The sequence below is a fragment of the Somniosus microcephalus genome, chromosome 18 (assembly GCF_052327205.1).
Source record: "Somniosus microcephalus isolate GS21.2 chromosome 18, FLI_Smic_1.0, whole genome shotgun sequence".
Lineage (NCBI taxonomy): Eukaryota > Metazoa > Chordata > Chondrichthyes > Squaliformes > Somniosidae > Somniosus > Somniosus microcephalus.
The window spans coordinates 36,207,682-36,230,456 of record NC_141004.1 but is presented as its reverse complement, the minus strand read 5'-3'; the positions used below and the strand labels follow the sequence as shown (position 1 = coordinate 36,230,456).

Sequence of the window (22,775 nt, the reverse complement as noted above, 5' to 3'; positions counted from 1 at the left end):
TCACTCTCTCCTCATTGATCAATCTTCTCATCCCAAGAATCAATCTAGTAACCTTCGTTGCACCTCCTCTAAGGCAAGTATATCCTTCCTTAGGTACGGAGACCAAAACTGTGCACAGTACTCCAGGTGTGGTCTCGCCAAAGCCCTGTACAATTGTTAGCAAGACTCCTTTACTCTTGTACTCCAACCCCCTTACAGTAAAGGCCAACATACCATTTGCCTTCCTAATTGCTTGCTGTACCTGCATGTTAACTGTGTGTTTTGCATACCATAAGTAACTGCCCCATACAGTATGTAGAAAAGACCAGACAGAATGGAATTCAAAAAATGGAAGGAAAGGAGAAAACAATTGTTCAATTTAGAGATGACAAGTGCCCTACAGTTGCAGAAGAACAGATTCCTCATCAACAACGCTGTAAGCAGAGGGCTATAAAAGCCTCTCAACAAAGAGATTGCCTGCTTCGCTGTATGCTACGGACAACAAGGAGACTGTTTACAAATCTTTTCTGCAGCTATACATATACAGTAGTTCAATCTCAGACTTTGCTTTTCAAGTGTTTATGACTATCGCCTAGTGCAGAAAAACAAAATCCAACTGACTTTAAGCAGATTCAAAGTGTTGAGGAGTGAATTTCTGGTCAATCAAAAGTTCAAAAACACACTGTACGTAGAAGTGCAGATTAGCAACAGTACAATATAGGGATAGAAACAAATCAGTTATACAGTGAATGGACCTGGATACCATTGATTAGTTACACACAACACAACTCCATTCAATTTTGCAGCACTACCATAAAGTTGCTTTTATTGTGTACCATGTAAAGGATGTTTATCATGTAACGAATACAAGTTATCATTTGCATTTCATTTACACCACTAAAAGCAACAGCACTGATGTACTAATATTTTAAATATATACGATCTCCAGGATGCACGGCAGTAACCTTGGTGAATTGTTTCGACAGCATCTCAGCTTCCCTGCAACCTCTACCACTGAGAAGGACAAGAGCAGCAATGTCATGGGAACACCATTCCCACCAAGCAACACACAATTCTGACTTGGACATATTGTTGTTCCTTCATAGTCACCGAGTTAATATCCTGGAATTCCCTACCCAACACCATTATGGGAGTACCAGCACCACAAGGACAGCAGCAGATCTAGGAGCAACAAGGTATAGGTAATAAATGCGAGACTCATCCATGTCTCAAGAACGTAGTAACAAAAAAACTAATCCTAAATCTGTCATTTGCACCTAGAAGTTAACTAATCTAGTCTACAAAATCTTCACTATCACAATGTAATTCACTTAATACCTAATTGAATAATTGCATTTACATTTTTTTTTTTTTTTAAATCAACAGTGCAGATAGAGGCCATTTCGGCCCATCGAGCCTGCACCGACACATATCCCACCCTATCCCCGTAACCCCACGTATTTAATCCCCTAACACTAAGGGTCAATTTATCATAGCCAAATCAACCTAACCTGCACATCTTTGGACTGTGGGAGGAAACCGGAGCACCCGGAGGAAACCCACGCAGACACAGGGAGAATGTGTGGAGTTTGCACAGACAGTCGCCCGAGGCCAGATTTGAACCCGGGTCCCTGGCGCTGTGAGGCAACAGTGCTAACCACTATGCCACCGTGCTCAGACCGTAAGTCCTAAACATACAGCAATGTTAAATGTAGGTGCCACATGGGATATTAAGAGTTCATTACAACCCTGCTCTGACCTTTCAATATGATTCCATTCACCCAAGCCTACCTCACAAAATAATTCCTAACCACAGACACAGTATTTTCCATTCAGCCAAATAATCTTCTGCAGCGATTACACATTTTTAGGATCTGCACTAACAGCTAATGGAAATAATATAACTACAATAAAAGTACTGATTGTGACACAGGTTATTATTACATCAGTCCATGTATACATTTAAAACAAACAGTCACCTGCAGTGATCAAGATAACTTACCATTTCCATGGATATTAGGACAACAAATTAACAGCATTAAACTTATGAAAATATAAAATATTTGTACATCAAATTTACTTGGAAGAAGTTTTTAAATAGTGTATGAGACAGCCTTAATAGCAGTTAGGAAACCAAGCATACAATCACATTACTGTACAACACTCAGATCTGCCAATCCCACTTTGGTGAGTTTAGCAGGTAGGAAATCTCAGTGAAAGTGAAATAAGGGCTGAGCTTGCAGGAGTGTCAGATACCCAGATACCAACTAACCTGCAGCACAAACACAAGCAACCAGGTATCGGCAATAAATGCAGCCTTGCCAGAGTCATCCACATTTCAAGAACAAAGTTTAAAAAAACCTGATGTTTAATTCAGGATTGAAAGTGAATGGTGTTAATTTAGTAACACAATACTGGGCTGGCACCCATTCAATATTGCTTCACATGTGTGTATCAACTCGGATTTTTACATGTAGGAAATCTTCCATCTGTAAACAAAAGCATTTCAAAATCATATCTATTGAAAAAATGTTAATTACATTTATGTTACAGAAGATGGAGAAGCAGTTAATTTTGACTAAATATGCCCAATGCTGTGAAATGAACACAGATAGCTTGTCATAACAAGTACATTTGTGGTTTTCAGTCAGTTCTAATTTCTGAAAAACACTGGTTCAGAATAACACCAGAAAATGCTGGAAACACTCAGCAGGCCAGGCAGCATCCGTGGAGAGTTAACGTTTCAGGTCTGGGACCCTTCATCAGAACTGAAACGTTAACTCGGTTTCTCTCTCCACAGATGCTGCCTGGCCTGCTGAGTATTTCCAGCATTTTCTGTTGTTATTTCAGATTGCCAGCATCCGCAGTATTTTGCTATTATACTGGTTCAGAATATGCGGGTTTCTTACAGAAAACGCCACTTAGTAACATGTCGACAAATACACTAGGCTGTGTGGATGTGATCTTTGAGTCCACTAGCAACAAAGAAAGTTAAAAGGACAGGTCCGTAGCCCTAGACAGGTTAACAGCAATATCCAGTTTTAAATACAAAATGAAATGTAAAGGTTTCCTGGAATCATTGTAATGTTCATATATGTAAAAAATAATCTTAATATCATGTATATATTCAACAAAAAAAGTTAGTGCAGTCTACATTTCGTACCCTTCTTCGGTAAGTCCATTTAATCTTAACAGCTCAACTAGTAAGGCAATTAGGTGACTGCTGATTGATACATTACTTTTATTTATTTAGTTATTTATTTTTAAGTTGTGCAGACCAAGAGGATCCCAGGTTGAATTCCTAGTCTATATTAAGTTAGGTGATCTTAGGGCCCTAAGCCTGAGAAGCGCAAGCAGGCAAAAGAAAGAAGAATCGGACAGCTTTTTCAGTCCAATAGCCCATGCTAAACAGTGTGTGGATGTGGATGTTAAATTAGAAGATTGGAATGGCTATGATGCCCTTAAACAGTTGAATAGGCTGCCATTGCCAGAATGGGCACTGGAGATATATTGGAGGGCTGCTGCATTCCATGGAGTCATACTATGACATGTCAGTGTCTTCAGGAGAGGATGGGGGGGGGGGGGGGGGGGGGGGGGAAGACAATGGAATAAATAACGTGAAACATTTTCCCACCCTAGGCTTTTAACAACTCGATTCAAACAGAAGCAATTTGGATCCGGTCAGTAGTCATGGTTCAATTTTTTTTGCACCCTAGTTTCGTGGTTTGGTCAATGCTCTCCTTCAGGGATCAACTTAACTCAGTTGGTAGCACTCTTACCTCCGAGTCAGTTTCTGTGAATTTAAGCCTTCCTCCAAGAGCCGAGTGCAGTGCTAAGGGAGTGATACATTGTCAGGGGTGCCAACCTGCAGATGAAATGGTAAGCCAAGACCCTGTCTGCCTATTCAGATGGTTCAGGTGGATGTTAAAGATCCCACAGCAATAGACAAAGACGAGCAGGGAGTTCGCCCAGTGTTCTGACAAATATTCCTCACTTCCCCATCAAAAACAGATTAATTGATCATTCATCTCACTCCCGTTTGCTGGACTTGCTGCGCGCGAAATAGCTGCTGAATTTACCCACGTTAACAGTTAAAAACTGTACAACATAATTTGCTCAATATAATTATCCATTCTCCCATTAGCTACATTTACAATTAATGAGAAGTTTTACAGATAATGGGAAACCACTGGGAGTTAGGGATGCCAACATTTGTGTTTCAAATCACAGTCCTCCGCCTGCTGACAATGCGAGCAGGTGCTGCACAGCTGATCAATCAACTGGCCTGCTGGTTCACAGCCCCCCTGCCCACAACTCCAGACACCGGGTCCAACACAGACCCAAAACAGCTGGCCAAATACACTCCTCCATGCCAGCCATTGCCCTCCCCAGTGACAAAAGGTGAGCAGTGAAAGCAGTGCACGCTCATCTCTCACCACCCCACTGGCAGCCTCCACAGCACTGGTCTCAGTGGAGCTGCCAACTCTAAAGTCAGTACAGAGCCTGCGTGTTAAAATGCAATCTCATCTTGGGCCTGTAGCCGAGCCAGTGTCAGGAGTCAAACAGTCAGCTGATGGAATGGAAGGGATTGCTGCTAAAGGGAACTGAGGAAGACAAGTGGGAAAAGGAAGAGCAATCAGTGTACAGTAATTTGGGGAGTCTCAGTTATCCACCAATTTCTATTATCTGCCAGGACAGCCCCATCCTTCATGGTGGATAACCAAGCTCCCACAGCATACTGCTTTTTTTGGCTAAATTCTGTATCAATGCATCCACTAGGGTGGGGAATTCTACTGGAACTACTCACATCATACTTCACCAGCAAGGTCTAGAGCCCTCACTAAGTCATGACTCCCTGTACCGGCCACCTGAGCACTGGTCCCTGTGCTAACAAAAGTCAGGTCCCACTGTAACCATAGAAACATGAGTAGGCCATTCAGCCCCTTGACCAATCCTGAATGACCAGAAAAATTAAATTAAATCCATTCCCTCAAATGCTTTTACAAAAAAGTGCTGCTTGTCATTTTTCCTCAGTAACAAACTTCAAAATGTCAAAAAAAAAGTTTTGAATAAAAAAAACACTTGCTATTAAATGAATTCTCTTGTTTTTTTTCAGGGCCTCGGCCTGCTTCTCGACTGTATAATTTTTTCCCTGAACAGTTGGAGAATTTGCAATCTCAACTGTGTATTCTGAGCTTTGCAGTTTGCAAAATTTCCCAAGGGTGTGTCCAATCATCCTCTGAGAATTTCTTTACTTTTTCAAAAATACTTCAAAATAAAGCTGTGATTGAAATCTCAGTTTTATTTGACGTAGGACTCCCATTAAAATTAACAGTCCTTCCTTGTCAATTATAAACTGAACACTTACGACCACACCCGAGCAGCTGTAGCTTCTTAATTAATGGTTAGGAAACAAAACAAAAAGATGGTCACAAAAAGAGTTACTCGCCTCAGTTAAAAATTTTATTTTTCTGCACCATTTGAGAGCTTAAGGAAAATATTTTTTTTTATATAAAAACTTGGAATTTCAAAGACTTATGCAAGTTTGCAAACTCATTAATTGTGCACTACCATTTATCGCTGGTCAATTCCAGACTTCAGACAGCAGCTTGCCCATAGTCCGCCCACTCTATCATCTGGCTTCAAACACAGCCTTCTGGTTTACCTGTCCAACCTGTTTGCGGACACCTGACTGGCACTGGGTTCATATTCTGTCTCTCCACTCCGCAACCCCGTTTCACATCCTTGTTACCACGCCTAACAACCTCTGACCCATGACGCCCAATGTCACAATCCCCACGGGGATGGTACAACAGCATATTTTCCAGCAAGTAATGCCACAGGAGATCTGCATTAAAAGTCTTGGATCCAGCACATACTTCTTGTTTTTCACATTTACTCCCTGCATCGTGATTTGGTCACAGCTGAGTAGTCATACCTTGGTGTAGCACCTAGAATTTCTTTGAAGCTGTAAGGCTTGAATAGCCATCTGTAGTTCAGTGCTTATTTCAAGCCTCCCAACACTAGGTGGGAGTACTGCTCCCCTGACCCCATTTCTCTAGGTGGCAAGCTTTAGTTAAAGTTTTCTTTTAAAGTTATTTATCACCATGTAAGTTTAAAATTAATTTAAGTTCACAGATTATAACTTAACTTTCTCTCAAGGTTATTTTAATTTCACTTTCTATGTTTTACTGACTTTCAGTGATCTTCACTGGCCTGGCTATCTTCTCCATCATGAGATCTTAGGACTCAGGCCATTTGACCACCCTCTCGTTCTCATCACCCAACCGGACACCAATCTGGACGTCTATTCACCCCTTTACTGACATCCTTGCTGCTGCCTAGGATCATCTGCCCATTGAGACTCTGGCCTCATGCCCTCCCTCCCCCTCTACATCTGCCCAACCCCGACTCTGTTCCTCTGATAACCAATGGGCACCTTCACTTTATCTGATGAAGGGTCCCAGACCTGAAACGTTAACTGTTTCTCTCTCCACGGATGCTGCCTGGCCTGCTGAGTATTTCCAGCATTTTCTGCTTTTATTTCAGATTTCCAGCATCCACAGTATTTTGCTTTTGTATGGTTACAGCCGTGGCTCAATGGTAGCACTCTCGCCTGTGTCAGAAGGTTGTCCTTTTTACTTTTTTTTTTAAAACCCTTTTTCCTTGCATGCTTCATCTTATCTTACTTTATCTGCCTCTACCTTGCAAACTCAGTAGTCAGTTTCATACTAATATAGAGATCGAGTTTACGTATACTAGTAAGTAAAAGGGAAATCATTATATAATTTATAGCAATTATATTCACTCTCACTATGGAGAGTAAATGAACTCTTCCACCATTAACATGAAACTGTCTCTTTCTCAACCCGTAGTGGAAGAACCACAACATTGAGACATCAACTGCCCAGTTTAAGCAATTGCTGTTTAAAGTATAGATTCCAATTTGGCTGATGGGAACAGTGATTATTACAATCCTATCTGCTGAGACTACAGCCAGTTTCACAACAAGCTCAGACCTGCAGAAGCAAATGCAGCACTGGATTAGGGTGTCATGTCAAAAATACAGCAAATTTTGATACACCCAAATTTATGTAAACTCCAGAGGCAACGCAGCAATACAAACAAGGGGGTTAATTTTAGGTTTCACTGCCAGGCAGCAATGGTAGCGTGCTGAATATTGCAGCACAGCTCTGACCACCCTGCTCCCACTGACATTCGGGATGCCATCATTTTAGCAGGGGCCTTGAGGTAACGGACCAAGGGACCCACCAGAAACAGGCGGGCGTCTTGTTAGCTCATACAAATCAGGATCCTCTAATGTCAATCGGACCCCAGTGCCATATGGAGGTACCAATGGGCATCATGCATGCTCTGCCCATTGGTACTTGGCATTGAGCTGACTGCTGCAAACTGAAGAAAAGTTCATAAAAGGTTTGTAAATGATTCTTGTAGGGTCAGGAGGAGCAGGCCCCACAATAATTGACCCCTACAAGTCCCAATCCTCTACGACCCTCACCCCAGATTGCCTCTCATCCCTTAACTTACCTGGACCGGCTACAGCCGTCGGATTGTCAGCCCTCTCAGATAGGTAAGCTGCTGTAAATGCACATTTAAATGCATGAAAATCGGTCGAGCTGCTCGTTAGCGATATCAGGCGAGTGTCCCAATGTCCATTAAAACAAAAAAAACAGTCCCACACCAAGTTGTCAATCCAGTGGCAGTCAAGGTGTGTTTTAAATGCAGGATGTGCCATTGTTTTGAAGAAGCCCCAAACATGACCCATTCGTGGCAATATTTTGTCAGTCAGGACAAGTGCTAGCACCTTGTGTGTTACAAATTTCTTTGATCGCTTCTGGTTTTTCTAAAAGACTTTAAGAATCAACAGACATGAGAAGTCAGGAAAGCAGCAAAAAGGCTGCAAAAGGAGTCTGGCAGCAGAAGGCTGCAAGTGAGGAACTATGTTTTTACATTAAGTAAAGGGTGCACTGAAGTAAACTAGAAAATGTGAGTTATTTACTTTTGTAACAGTACACAATAGAAGGTATACCAATTGTCTCTCATCATCATACTTGGTATTCTGTATGTTTTGCCTACTGTGGAATACAGAAACTTAAAATCAAACCAAACACTGTTTCTTCTAGTGTGAGCTCGATCTGTCTTTGGAGAGATTGGAGGAGTGCATGTATGCAAGACACAGAGATCTGGTCCCTTTACCATGCTGGTGAATATAGGGCAGTGGGAATCAACTTCTGTAAGAAACAGGCGAACAGAGCACTTAAGGGAGCAACAGATATCTGTGGTAGACCTGAATTTTTAATACTGTCACATTCGGAGGTCCATGGCCAGAAGTGTAAAGTCACAAACACAACTTGAGTGCAGATGTTTCCCCCAGTACTCCAAATCCATCCCGCAGTATAAACAAACACATCCAAGTATGGGCTGCTGCACCATACGACAGAACCACTTTCATTAGAATTAGCTATACAATGTAGAAAAAAACAGAAGCACTCAAACAGCAGACTTCTGATGTAGTGACATTATAAATGGTTTGTTGGCTTAGTGCAAATTTCTCCAACACGATTTTTTTTAAACTGAGCTTTTATACTCAAAGTGACAAATCGGAGTCCTGGACAATGAAACACTTTCCCATTTTGGGGACCCAATATCAGCGTCAATCACTACCAAGGGTCCAACACAACATATGCCCATTTTATACTAAAAAACTGCAATATACTTTATTTCCAGGTGCACTGAAATCACCCTATTCACATTGTCTGTGGATTTCAACAATTGATTGTGCAACTGTGCGTGCACATCACTTTCTGGTTAATGATGTTCCTCAAGCTCCCAACTTGCCCACTGCCAAAAAAGCAGGTGGAGTCCAGTGTCACCAGTTAAAATGTTACATCCAAAGGTATTTCAGAAAACCACCCAAGTTGTTTCTCCACTTTTCGAACCACAACAGCTGCACTTCATTTACTTTCAATCAGTGGCATTGCTGTAATATAAAGCAGCTTTCTATGCTGCATCATCAATGTGCGTCAACTCCAACTTCAGAAAATCACACTCTACTGTATCTGTATGACTTTCTACCATCTACATATGACATCCTTATGCCGTCCCTGAATAACATTACCAATTTAGTGCCAATGAATGCTCAATTAGAGGCAGTTTGTGCTGTGGAGCTGTACCCATTAGAAACTCAGGAAGAGATTGGCCAACTTCTTTCAAAAAGGATCATTTTCATTTAGGCTGTGTGCGAATCCAGGTATGGGCATTATTATGCTAGCCAGTCCCCACATCAATGATTTAATCACGAACTCCAATAGGCCAACAAAAATAGTGAAGACATTTTCTACAGATAATCAAAAGGTCAAGTGCAATATTTATCTCAATCCCCCTCCTCTATCAAGATGTAAACCTGCCAAAAAAATCTTAAATCCTTCCAGTTTCCAAAAAATATCTATTACCATCTGTTTTCAAACATTTTAATCCAAAACTAAATCATGTACTAAAAACAAACTCTCAGATCTCAGCATACAAGATCCTGCTGACAGGTAGCTCAAATATCTCTACTTTTTATGTTCCAAACCAGTCCCCCAGAGTATCTGATCAATGAAAATACTTGCAGTAGTTAATTAGCATTCTAAAGTTCAGTAATGCTGTATTTATTATTTTTAACTATTAACAAAACTGGGCTGGCCGTTTCACTTACATATATGAAGATTTAACTTGCATAATATTAAAGCTTCAACACAAAATGCAGAAATGACAATTGTAGACATTATATAAAAGTGTGTATACACTATGATTTTTAGGTAAAAGTGCACATTGAAGAGAACTGTTATGCCAAAGTTAACCAACTGACAATCACGTAAAATGCCATTCAAAGCACTTACATCGGTTGCATGCATAAACTTTTCTTGCAGTGAAGATGTTAATTTTCATCAAAAATCTCAGAAAAGGGGATCAGCTGAAAGAAGCAGGTCTTTTACAGAAACAAAAGCAAACCAGAAACCAGGCCATGTTCAAAGTCACCACTGCTGTAGCACTTTCATGTATCCTGGCTATATACACGATAGCCAAGATACTTGCAGCAGATGGATTACTCCATGTTACCAGCTTAACGATTGGCAATTGTGGAGGAGGTGGGGGGGTGGAGGGCCAGAACCAGGGTGATATTTCATTCACAATCATTTTTATTTCAGTAATGCATTTCAACATTACTGTCCACCAACAGCTATCAGTAGGGATACAACAAATAGAAGGATTTAGTAAGTTAAATTTTATTATTTAAATCTGCCATCCAATGCAAGTTTCTGGTACCAACTGCTAAACCAAATGTAAATGTTCTCCAAACAGGCACCCAGTACCAATCTTAAACAAATTTCCAATATCTTTTAAAATGGCTGCCACAAACTCTTGAACACACTTGTACTGTGTTTCAATACATCTTGCATATGATCACAACAAAACTAGTAATAGGCATCATCATGCCATGAAGTGCACAGATCTTGTACCAGATCATTCGTTCATAATATTTGGTCTGCTTTCTCAAAGTAGGCTTCACTTTCGAGTACAAGAGCAAGGATGTCTTGCTGCAGTTGTACAGGGCCTTGGTGAGACCACACCTTGAGTAGTGTGCGCAGTTTTGGTCACCTTATCTGAGGAATGAGGTTCTTGCCATGGAGAGAGTGCAGCGAAGATTCACCAGACTGATACCTGGGATGGCAGGAATGATGTATGAGGAGAGATTGGGTCAATTAGGCTTATATTCGCTAGAGTTCAGAAGAATGAGAGGGGATCTCATTGAAACTTATAAAATTCTAACAGGACTAGACAGACTAGATGCAGGAAGGATGTTCCCGATGGCAGGGGAGTCCAGAACCAGGGGTCTCAGTCTAAGGATAAGGGGTAAGCCATTTAGGGCTGAGATGAGGAGGAATTTCTTCACCCAGAGAGTGGTGAACCTGTGGAATTCTCTACCACAGAAAGGCAGTGGAGGCCAAATCATTAAATATATTCACGAAGGAGTTGGATATATTTCTTGAGGCTAAAGGGATCAAGGGATATGGGGAGAAAGCAGGGACAGGGTACTGAATTTGGATGATCAGCCATGATCTCATTAAATGGCGGAACAGGCTCGAGGGGCCGAATGGCCTACTCCTGCTCCTATCTTCTATGTTTCTGTAACAAACACCAATTAATCACAGTTGAGCTCCTGACCCACTGGTTTGAACTTGGAACAAATTAATTAGGTTATCTCTGTTGCATTCTTCCATGATTATTCTAGAACAAAGCAAATCCTAATTATAGGGCTGATGCAGATTTACTGTAAATCAATTCCTCTATCACTTGACAAAGCTATGGTTACATTAACAGGATGAAGGTCATTCAGACTGAAAACAGCACTTTACAGAATCATAAGAAAACAATGAATTATACTGCAAACCTACTTTTTGTGTAGCCGGGGATCAAATGGGGGATGTTGCGCTCCATAAACTTGTTGTATACTAAGGAAACAAAAGAGAAAGACATGCCATATAAGTGTAAAAAATGAATTAAACAAGCATCATTTACACTTCATATTGCAGATCGGAGAGGAAAAAATCCAATTCATACCATTAATGAATTGCGTGCATAGGATTTAGTAACGCTTACATACGAGATCTTTCCAAATGAAGAAAAGCATTACAAGTCAACACAACTATGAAGAGAAAGCAGAAATAGAATTTTGTTTTCCATGTCAGTGATGCTTGCGTCAGAATACGAGAGAGTACAGGCTCCAGTCCCAAACAAGCAACAGCAGAGGAGAGAAATGATAAATTCAAGACGTGTGTAAGTTACAGCTCTGGAAAACACAGCTCAGAGTAAGATGATTTGAATGTTTTCACCCTTCAACTGCAATTCAGTTCTAGCGCTGGGCAGTATTAAAAGTGCCAACCCTTTATACAAGCCAGTTGTACGTTTCATGATTTACATGACATTTCCATGTAACTTCTAGCTATTTGGTATCCTTATTCCACTTGGAGTGGCTTGTAAATATGTGACAGAAAAATGGGATGCTTTGTCACCAGAACACAAAACTAAAATACTGCCTAGAATCCTCTACAGCCAATACATTTATTTTATATAAGAATTCTACCAATGACAGAGCTATTTCTTTCCACAACTACTGCATGATAATGTAGAACAGTTCGGGAGCTCACAGAATATTGGGCCATTAACTAAAAATAATGCAGGTGCCATAGAATATCAGATTTTCAGATTGTGAATTACAAAGAAATTTAAGATGCTGAAAAAGGCATTCACAGGTATGTTATTAAGTCAATTTAAACAGCACTTTATCCCCACCTCAGAATCCATGCTTTCCATCTGTTGAGTCAAGGATCAGCACTAAAATGAAAAAAACATTAATAAGAAAGACAACAGTCCTCTGGCAGAGCCCGGTGGTATATTAGCAAGTTGCTTGCTAAGATTGGTGGGCCTCCAATATCATGTGAGAGACGTGCCAGGTAGAGCAGAGGTGAGGCAGTATCCCTGCTCAAACCACATCACTTGTGCATCACCCAGAGATTGGTTTTAATAGTTCCATTGCCAAAACTCCAGATAATCGGTTAGTCAGGGGATGCTCCATAGAAATGGATCGACCTAAAAAGGGAAAGTGCAGCTTGCAAATAGGGAGTGGGGGAAAAATATGGCGGCAGAGTCACAAACCAATTCAATTATCTAAGCCAGGAAGGAGGCTGAGTGGAGCTTGTAGACAGAGATAAAAAAAAATTTAAAAAAATTCAAGTGTATGAAGAAGTGCAGGGTAATTGTAGCAGTACGGTGTTAGACTTCATTCTCGAGTCACTGATGCCAATCCCCAGCTTGAATGATATTCACTTGCATTGGCTAATTTTGCCATGATTCATTGAGGCTGTAACTAAATGGAGTATCACATACTTCAGGGATATAATAAAGCTGTACAGTCCCATAGCATAGAAGAGCCTGTCGATCACTGGCAACACCAACTTCACTGAAGGCCCGATTTATCTGTAGTTTATAATTCTGATTTCTTAGCTGGAAAAAATACATCAGCTACTTTTAAAATGGGCAAGAATATTTCTTTCTTGGCTGACAAATCACAAACTAAATCTTCAATCTCAGTTTACAGTACAGCCGTAAAGAGAGATACACCGAATTAAAGTCTGCCACAAACAAGTCGGGCAATTAGTTTTGTGGTTGAGTCTCTGTTATTTGTCAATATCAAATAAACACAACCAAGAATTCACTGACAAATTTTATCAACGAGTTTTTTTCCTCCATATTTTTGACAATGTTCCAAATCTGGGACATAGAACAGATAATAAACCACGTAATGTCACCACAGTTAACTGGTCACTAAACTAGGCAACGGTGAACTTATCATTACACTGTGACATCGCATAACTAGGGCCATAGAAACTGCCATACCTAGAAGGCCTATACTCGCTGTGAAATGGGAACCATAGAAGCAGGAAACCTGAAAAGGATATAAATAAAATTAAGAAAAACCACCATTGCAGTACACAAAATAGAAACACCCTGGGAGGAAATATCAGGCCTTATTAGTGAGCAGTTCTATTGTATCTATTTTCTTTCAGTAGAAAGTTACAATCTTTCTGCAATGTGACATTACCACCAGAAGACCCGAGCTTGTCAAACACCTGCTAGGAGAAAAACAACCTAACAAAAAAGTGCATACCATCATTAAAAAAATAAGCAGGAGACTTCCTCTGGACTTGAGTGAGTAACAGCAAAAATACTTTTATCAGCCAAGGACCATTATTCTCAGTTAAATCAACAGTAAAACACCTTAATTAGTAACTACAGTAAAAGTCCGAATTCGATTTAAATCATTTTCTGTTATTAATCAATCGATAACTTCCTATTCCATTGCTGCAGTTGTTCTGCTCAAACAATCAATCGTGTCACTGAATTTCAAAACAAAATGCACATATTCTGGACCTGCTCTGTGGGTGATACCAAGTAGTGATAGGGAAAACTTCATTGGGGCAATGATGAAGCGCTGCAAAATAGTCAAAGGCACCAAATTACTTATTTGCTTGTTTCCAACAAAACTGTTGCATACTGGTTCTGATGGCTGCACATGGAACATTTAGCAGCCCACCACAATTTTACAATAAAATCAATATTAAAATTTATTGTGGCAGCAAACGCAAACTATTTCAATCAACATGTGACTGTCTGCAGCAACCAGGACCTCTACAGATACCAGCTCCATGGGGCCAACGGATGTCACTTAGTGGAAATTCTTGTTTTAAATGCTCGAACAATTCCTCCTCCTGTGCTGTACCGGTAATGTCAGCTAAATGATTATGGGGGAAAGGGAGCTTTAAGTGAGAGGACAATTAGGAAACATTACTAAAGGAGTTATTCGTAAATGTGTCTCTAAACAGCAATTTTATCATTGTTGTGGAGTTTGGCACCAATCAGATCACAGTTCTAACTCCAAAATTGTCCATGAAGAATTTTAGTGCGTGTGCGCGTGTATGTGGGGCAGGATTAGGAGCAAAACTCCACAATGTGCAGATTTAATCTTTTTTTTTAATAAACGTGCCAAGTGTCCCATTCGTGTCAGTAATATGGATTAAAAAATATTTCCACAAAAGGTTGACAATTGGCACATCACAGATTTTAATCATTTGCATTATGAACAATTTGACATTGTTGCCTCATTGTCGTGATTAGAGCATTGCTTATTCTGTACAGTTCTCAGCATGTACATTTTAAAGAGAAGCCAAATGAATCTTAAAAATGCAAGACATGTAACAAGCTACTTAAAATCCAAACATCCATGAGTAAAATCAAGAAAACACATTCATGACTTGAAGAATAAAGTAATGAGTCATTGTTACATGAAAGCACGAACCACTCAACTGCCAATTAGACTAATGGAACCTTGGAGATAAAGGTTCTTCTCAGGTACAGAGGAAACAATTTGTTGTGCAGTCAGTTCGCAGTATGCTCAATCACAACAGATAACTGAAGTCTAATCTTAGCATGTCGCCAACAAGGCAGGTAAAATGGATCCCAGTGTGTTACTCATTTGTACTATGCTTACTGTACAAAGTATCACTGAATAGCTTCAGTTACTTTGGCATTTACATTCCCCCATCACTCTCAGTTCGCTGGCTGAGGAATGCAAGACACGTAACCTCATCTTGTCCATGAGACCCACTTCCTGCTCCCTCGACCCTATTCCCACTAAATTGCTGACCACCAAACTTCCTTTTCTGGCTCCCATGTTAGCTGACATTGTTAACAGTCCACTCTCCTCAGGTACTGTCCCCCTCTCCTTCAAATCTGCCGTCATCACCCCTCTCCTCAAAAAAACAACCCTTGACCCCTGTCCTTGCGAACGACCGCCCCATCTCCAACCTCCCTTTCCTCTCCAAAGTCCTTGAACGTGTTGTCACCTCCCAAATCCATTCCCATCTTTCCTGCAACTCCCATGTTTGAATCCCTCCATCTGGTTTCCGCCCTTGCCACAGTACCGAAATGGTTCTCAAAGTCACAAATGACATCCTTTGTGACTGTGACAAAGGTAAACTATCCCTCCTCATTCTTCTTGACCTGTCTGCAGCCTTTGACACGGTTGACCACACCATCCTCCTCCAACGCCTGTCCACCATCGTCCAGGTGGGTGGGACTGCACTCGCCTGGTTCCATTCTTATCTATCTAATCGTAGCCAGAAAATCACCTGCAATGGCTTCTCTTCCCACTCCCGCATCGTTACCTCTGGTGTCCCACACCCCCTCCCATTTCTCATCTCCATGCTGCACCTTGGCGGCATCATCCGAAAACACGGCGTCAGTTTCTACATGTATGCGGACGAGACCCAGCTCTACCTCACCACCTCTTCTCTGGACCCCTCCACGGTCTCTAGTTTGTCAGACTGCTTGCCCGACATACAGTACTGGATGAGCAGAAATTCTCTCTAAATATTGGGAAGACCGAAGCCATTGTCTTCGGTCCCCGCCACAAACTCTGTTTCCTAGCCACCAACTCCAACCCTCTCCCTAGCATCTGTCTGAGGCTGAACCAGATTGTTCACAACCTTGGTGTCATATGTGACCCTGAAATGAGCTTCCGATCACAAACCCACGGCATAACTAAGACCGCCTATTTCCACCTCCGTAACATTGCGCGTCTCCGCCCTTGCCTCAGCTCATCTGTTGCTGAAACGCTCATCCATGCCTCTGTTACCTCTAGGCTTATCTATTCCAATGCACTCCTGGCTGGCCTCCCACATTCCACCCTACGTAAACTTGAGGTCACCCAAAACTCAGCTGCCCGTGTCCTAACTCGCACCAAGTCCCGTTCACCCATCACCCCTGTGCTCACTGACCTACATGGCTCCCGGTCAAGCAACACCTCGATTTCAAAATTCTCATCCTTGTTTTCAAATCCCTCTATGGCTTCGCCCCTCCCTATCTCTAATCTCCTTCAGCCCCCCACCCCAAGGTATCAGCACTCCTCCAATTCTGGCCTCTTGAGCATCCCTGACTATAATCACTCAACCATTGGTGGCCGTGCCGTGCCTTCAGCTGCCTAGGCCCCAAGCTCTGGAATTCCCTGCCTAAACACCTCTGCCTCTTTTAAGGTGCTCCTTAAAACCTACCTCTTTGACCAAGCGTTTGGTCATCTGCCCTAATTTCTTTTTATGTGGCTCAGTGCCAAAAATTTTTTTTTTTTTTTTTTAAATAAATACTCCTGTGAAGTACCTTAGAACGTTGTACTATGTTAAAGGTGCTAAATAAATAGTTGTTGTTGTAACCTATTCTTAGGCTTCAAATTATATTGCAATAAGATTAAGAGCAGGCTGGAGTGACTGAACCTCAAACTTTCCCCAAGATCAAGTAGCATACCTCTCGACCACAGTACATGTACCACTACCAGCTTTGATCAAACTCAAGGTGCACTGGAGGAAATAGAAGGCCATACATATTTTGCACTGTGGAAGTGATGACAAAACTATTTTCTAAAGGGACTTGAAGTTGAAAGCCTACTATTTTCAGACCATTTGTGTCATTGTATAAAAGGTTACACACAAAGCAATGTGGTAGCAATAAAAAAAATGCAATAGTTTGCTTTCACAGTTCTACTAGTGTTGGGTGAGTGGAGCACATTAAGCTAGGTGAGAACTTTACTAACTAAATCTCTACATTAAAGCAAATGCTATTATTGGCAGTCCTAAGTTCAGCAGCAACACTGTAAAGTGAATGAAGTGATGCTAATTGGAAAGGTGCCAAAAATCCATGTTCAAGAGGCAATTTTGTCAGTGCCTCTGAAAACGGAAAATATAAACCCCAATACAGTAAGGTAGAAGCCAACTGTAATGCTGAACTGAACTTCTATCTTTGGTTGTCTGTCCCCTTGAAGCAAGGAGTTGAGAAGCCGTCCTGAGTGGACAAATGAAGGTCAGGGAACAAGTCTACATCTGCTTTACTGCTTCAGGTAGGTGTACAATTTCACATCCACAGATTTATTGTGCTGCACGCATGGCTCATAATATGTCACATGTTGTCAGTGTCATATTAGTAACAGAAAACATAGCCTTACAATTGACACCTTCAATAACGTAACGAGCACAGCACTGCCCAATGTGAGAGCTACTGGACCATTTCGGAGTTATTGTCCAATTGAAAAATAAATGTCTTTATTGAGAAAAAAAGTTCCAGTTAGAGCAGTTATGAAACATTTGGAAGTCACAAAAACCATGCTGCCAATTTATTTACCAGATGTCTCAAAAGCCACCCAATTTGTCAACACTAATTCTGGGTGAGCCTGCCATCATAATAAACAATGGCAAAAATAAGACCACAAAAGAAAATCATTTAAAGTCAATTTATTGGTGTATTTGTACTGCAACTTTGGCATCAATGCAGTTCAGACACCTCAATGGAGTATATTTCCAGTGCAATATCAAAACCAGGCTTACAACATTGCACCCGTTGTAAACTTACCTAGAGATTATTTAAATGTATCAATAGCATAAAATGCCCACCTGCACTGTCAAAACATTTAATATTTAACAGCCAGGATCAGATCTCTGTGCACGTAAGCATACAGGTGCATAGCTCACTCCTGGATTTGGAAGTTCCAACTGCAGATATTATCCATTTGCAGTTGGAATTTCAGGCTGTAGGGGAGCTTTGCGTGATCTGGGACCTGTATCGACAGTATAACTGCACCTTATAATCAAGATATTTACAGAAAACAACCTATAGAGTTAAAACAATCAACAGTAAAAAAAAATAAGCACAAAGAAAATGCTCTTAAGTTTCTGTTAAATTTCACTTATCTGTAAATTTCTTACTTCCAAAAATTGGCTGTAAATCGTAGAAGTTGAAAGATCAGCTTACTGAAGAATGTTTCAATTGCTTCAAAGTACACCAGGATTTTGAGGGTTGAATACATTTGGACATATGATTAGATACAATCCACAGCAGATGGGGATTTCTGCTACTAAAGTCTTTGGAATTTTTTACATTTTGCTCATAAAAATGCATCTTAAAAAACTGCACGCTAATTGTACAACATATGAGCAACAGCTATGAATGTGTTTTATAGAGCAGGTGAAAACTTAAGTAACAAAAAACATTAAGGAAGATGTAATAATAGACAGTCTTCCAATATAAATAAAGTTTATTGGAGAGTGAACACAAATGTTGACAGTCATTATTGCTAGTTGAACAGGTTACCAGTAGTAAGATCATACACATTCTACATGTGCATCAATCATTACAGGTAATTAAAGCACATTGCTATCATGCTTGGTGAAACTCAATACTGACACAATACAATTAAGAGTATACAGGAGATCATCAAAATGAGCTTTCTCCTAGTTGGTAAAAACGAACAAACTTAAGATCATCGCAATAATTAAACAGGAAGCTAGAAAAAAATTCTTCAGAGGGTGGTTAGAATATGGAATTCTGTGCCAGATACTATTTTGATGCAGAATGCATAGATACTTTTAACAGGGATTTAGATAGTTGATTGAAAAAGAGGAATAGGAAAGAGGTTGGTGAGCGAGCAGGAAAGTAGTATTTGACTAACTGCCTAATGTGGATATGGCCTATGTGGTGTGTTTTTGTTTCTTGGCCAATGAACAGGTGCGTAAATGATTTTATATCGTTTTTGACATCTTCAACATTGAATCAGCCATTTCCAAAGGTACACACTACTGTGGCCACATCTCGATTTCAATCAAACTCAAAATGAAAACTAACGCGATGGTTGGAGATAAGGGGAAAGAGAGAGCTGGCCTGTCAAGTCGTCCAACTACTGTTTCTGCCAAGACTGCCTGCACTATGATTCCAATAGCCAATACCCTGTGCAGTAGTTATTTTGAATGGCATTAAAAATGCATTCAGGTGCATTAGCAAAAAGAGCAATGAAATGAGCTGCAGTGTTATTGGGACTGAAACCCTGACAAACATTTCCGTGTGAATGCATCAACCAGATGCTCTCTCTCCCTCCCGCGCTCTCTCTCTCTTTACGAAGCACAGTATTTGGTCCGGAAATAAAAACCAGAATTGGGGGGGGGGGAAATGGCAACTTTGCAATCTCAGAAGCAAATAGTACAGCAAAAAAAAAAGCTACAGGAAATGATCACAAAACAGTATCAGCCGCGAGTTCAAGCTGTCCCGGAGTCAGTGAGCGAGTGCACGAACCTTCCGGGAACCTTGGTGTTCCGCTTCCAGAACTGCCTCCTGCTATCGCTCGCCATAACTCCCTCCGCTCACTGTGCCGGGCCGATGACCGGCCGGCCGGCCGCTTTCAAATGACTTGAGCCTGAAACGGTGACTCGCTGACTGAATGAAGAAACCAGTTTAACACGAACGGGTTTCGCCCCGTCGGAAAGGTTAAAATTTGAAATAAAGGCGAAAAACTGTACGGTGAGCGGCCATGTTGGCGTCCGGACCGACGCTCGCTTCTCATTGGCCGGGGCGGGCCTCCGCAGCCCGCTGGCCAATTAGGGGCCGCGATGTTTCCAGGTGGGACGTCTCCTTGGCGATGGCGCCCGGCTGATTGACAGGTAGAGTCGAGCAAGTGTCTACAGTGATCCCAGCAGCCAAATCACAACAGCACTGAATGATGTTTAAATAGAAGATGGAGAGATTAGATTACTCTCAACTACCAATGTTGACAGATCATTGCGTTATTTGATTTTTCCCCTCTAATCTACACAGTGACACTGGAGTAGACAGGATTATTCAGTACTGTCGATATAGCCAAGTTAATCTAGAATTCAAGTCAATTTTAAAAGAATATAAACTTTCAAATTAACTTTAATTGAAGTGGGATTTTGAAAACGCAAACTAGTTTTATTTGTTGGACAAACTCCCTAAATAGACACCAATTTTGTTATTTTTTTCTTCAAAGAATGACTTGCATTTATATAGCGCCTTTCACTACCACTAGACTTCCCAAAGCACTTTTTTGGCAATGAAGTACTTTTTGAAGTGTAGTCACTATTGTAATGTAGGCAATGCAGCAGCCAATTTGCACACAGCAAGCTCCCACAAACAGCAATGTGATAATGACCAGATAATCTGGGGTTTTTTGTTATGTTGATTGAGAGATAAATATCGGCCAGGACACCGGGGATAACTCCCCTGCTCTTATTTGAAATAGCGCCATGGGATCTTTTACCTGAGAGACCAGATGGCATCAGTTTAACGTCTCATCCAAAAGACTGCATCATCCAACAGTACAGCACTCCCTCACTACTGCACTGGAGTGTTAGTCTAGATTTTTGTGCTCAAGTCCCTGGAGTGGGATTATGAACCCACAACCTTCTAGACTCAGAGGCAAGAGTGCTACTAACTGAGCCACAGCTGAAAAGGGAATGAAGGAATATTGGTAATCATCTGTGCAATATATTTTGTAAGTGTGTGTACATATATGTGTGCCAACTTTTAAAATGCCATAGCTGGAGAATGGGCATGAAGAGAAAGTTTATATTTGCAGCATTATGAATAAAAATAAAATTCCTCATCAATGTTTGTCTGATTATGATCCTGTGAAGCGCCTTGGGACAATTTGTTAGTTAAAAGTGCTGTATAAATGAAAGTTGTTGCTGACAAAAGCTAAGCCAGTTTAATGCATGAATATGTTTATAGTCAAATAGTCCATAAATTGTCCAGTTTGCATCTTGGTGAGGGATTACTGCAATCTGTATATGAAACTGAATCATGAATTGGCATGTAGAAAAAAAGGAAGACACTGGACAGTGATAAAATATACTATTTAATTAAAAAAATTAGATACAATTTGCAGATAAATAATATTTGTACTTTTCCACATATACGATCAGCATTTTTGGTTTCATTACACACTCTTTGAAAAATACAGATTAGCATTAAGAAAAACAGCCTGCCTTTGCAAATGTTGATATTGAATATATATCTCGCATGTAATTGCACAGAAGGAGTCAAGACCAAGTGCAGTCTTGAGGTGAAGTGGGATTAGATGGCGGTACGCAAATATAATTCAGTAATCATTTTAAAGTTATATATTCACTATTTATTTTTACTTAATGCTTTGATTTTATATTATTGATACTGAAATAGTAAAACTGATGGTATTTTGGTAAAGCAATGACATAGATGATGGAGCACAGGAGTTTCTCTGCATGTGAGCTGAGAGATGCAACACTGAGGCAGCACAGTGCCACCACTGGCAGGAGGATGTAATTACACTTTTACTGGGGCAGTTTCTATTATAAATTTGGAACAGAAATTTGCAATGGTAATATGCGACAAAAATATGACAACAGAAATTGTGCACAGATGTAAGATTTTAAATATATGTATCTGTATATATAAACGGATCGATCTGTCTGTCTGTCTGTCTATCTGTCTGTCTGTCTATCTGTCTGTCTGTCCTCACGTGTGCGTCTGTCCGGCTATGCGCTCGAAAGTTATAGAGCGTACCTACGCGTGCGTTACGTCGAAAGAAAGCTTACCATTCCAAAACAGTCGTAAGCGTATTTACGTTTCGGCCGGACAAAAATCGCGCCCGCGGTATCCAAAAAACGTTCAACATTCTGCTAATTAGCATCTCATTATCCGCTCATTAGCGATAGAGTGACCTCGAGGTCGACCAATCGTATGCCGGGTTCCTGGCGCGTGCGGCCGGGCCCTCCTACGGTCGAGTGACGGGACGATTGATCAATCCTACGCTTTTGGTGACCTGACGGTCGACCAATCGGTGCGTGTGTGGGCGGGCCTTATCGTTCTGAACCGAGGTGAGTCGCCGCCATCTTGATTCCAAACTTTTCCTTTCTTTTTCCCGCTTTCTGCGTCTTTAAAAAAAACGTTGCTTTTAAAACACATATTGTTTTTTTTAAAAGTTAATTACTTTCTAAATCTTTTATCTAATCTCATTAATTTTCCTACCTTTCCCCGTTTTTCCAGGTAGGCCTCGAAGCCTCGGCCTCTCCTCCGCACCCACGCCCGAGCTAGGCACCTCCCGGCCCCAGTCAACAAGCGGCCCCCGATCGCCGCCATCTTTGTGAAGGCTGGAGGGGCGGGCCTCAGCCGAGCGCCGCTGCCATCTTAGTGAAGGGTGCGTGCGCAGCAGGAGCAGCTGAGACGCGCTCTGTTCCCCGCTTGGCTCGGGCGGGGCTCTCGGGAGTGCGGATCTCGGGTGGGGCTTGGAGAGCGGGAAGGGTTACCCCGGCAACCGGGCCCGCTGGCCGTCTCTCACAGCCGCAATCGGCGCTCTTGAAGCC

At 41.2% G+C, this 22,775-nt stretch overlaps 1 protein-coding gene across 4 annotated transcripts in view; it reads right to left on the bottom strand.

The window, feature by feature from the left end:
• The window catches only part of LOC147105210 (TBC1 domain family member 22B-like), a 382,991-nt gene extending 362,884 nt beyond the window's left edge, over positions 1-20,107 (bottom strand). Inside the window, exons 1-3 of one of the 4 annotated variants that reach the window (XM_086011342.1) lie at positions 19,711-20,103; positions 12,337-12,378; positions 11,439-11,495 (exon numbers count right to left, since the gene is read on the bottom strand). Coding sequence is in view for 3 of the 4 variants with exons in the window: in XM_086011343.1 (XP_085867469.1) it covers positions 11,439-11,495; positions 19,711-19,766 (113 nt within the window). In the remaining variant the exon portion in view is untranslated. Of the gene's footprint in view, positions 1-11,438; positions 11,496-12,336; positions 12,379-19,710 lie in introns of all 4 variants that reach the window. The other 3 variants (XM_086011343.1, XM_086011340.1, XM_086011341.1) reach the window with 3 other exon arrangements.
• Between the last annotated feature and the right edge of the window lie 2,668 nt (positions 20,108-22,775).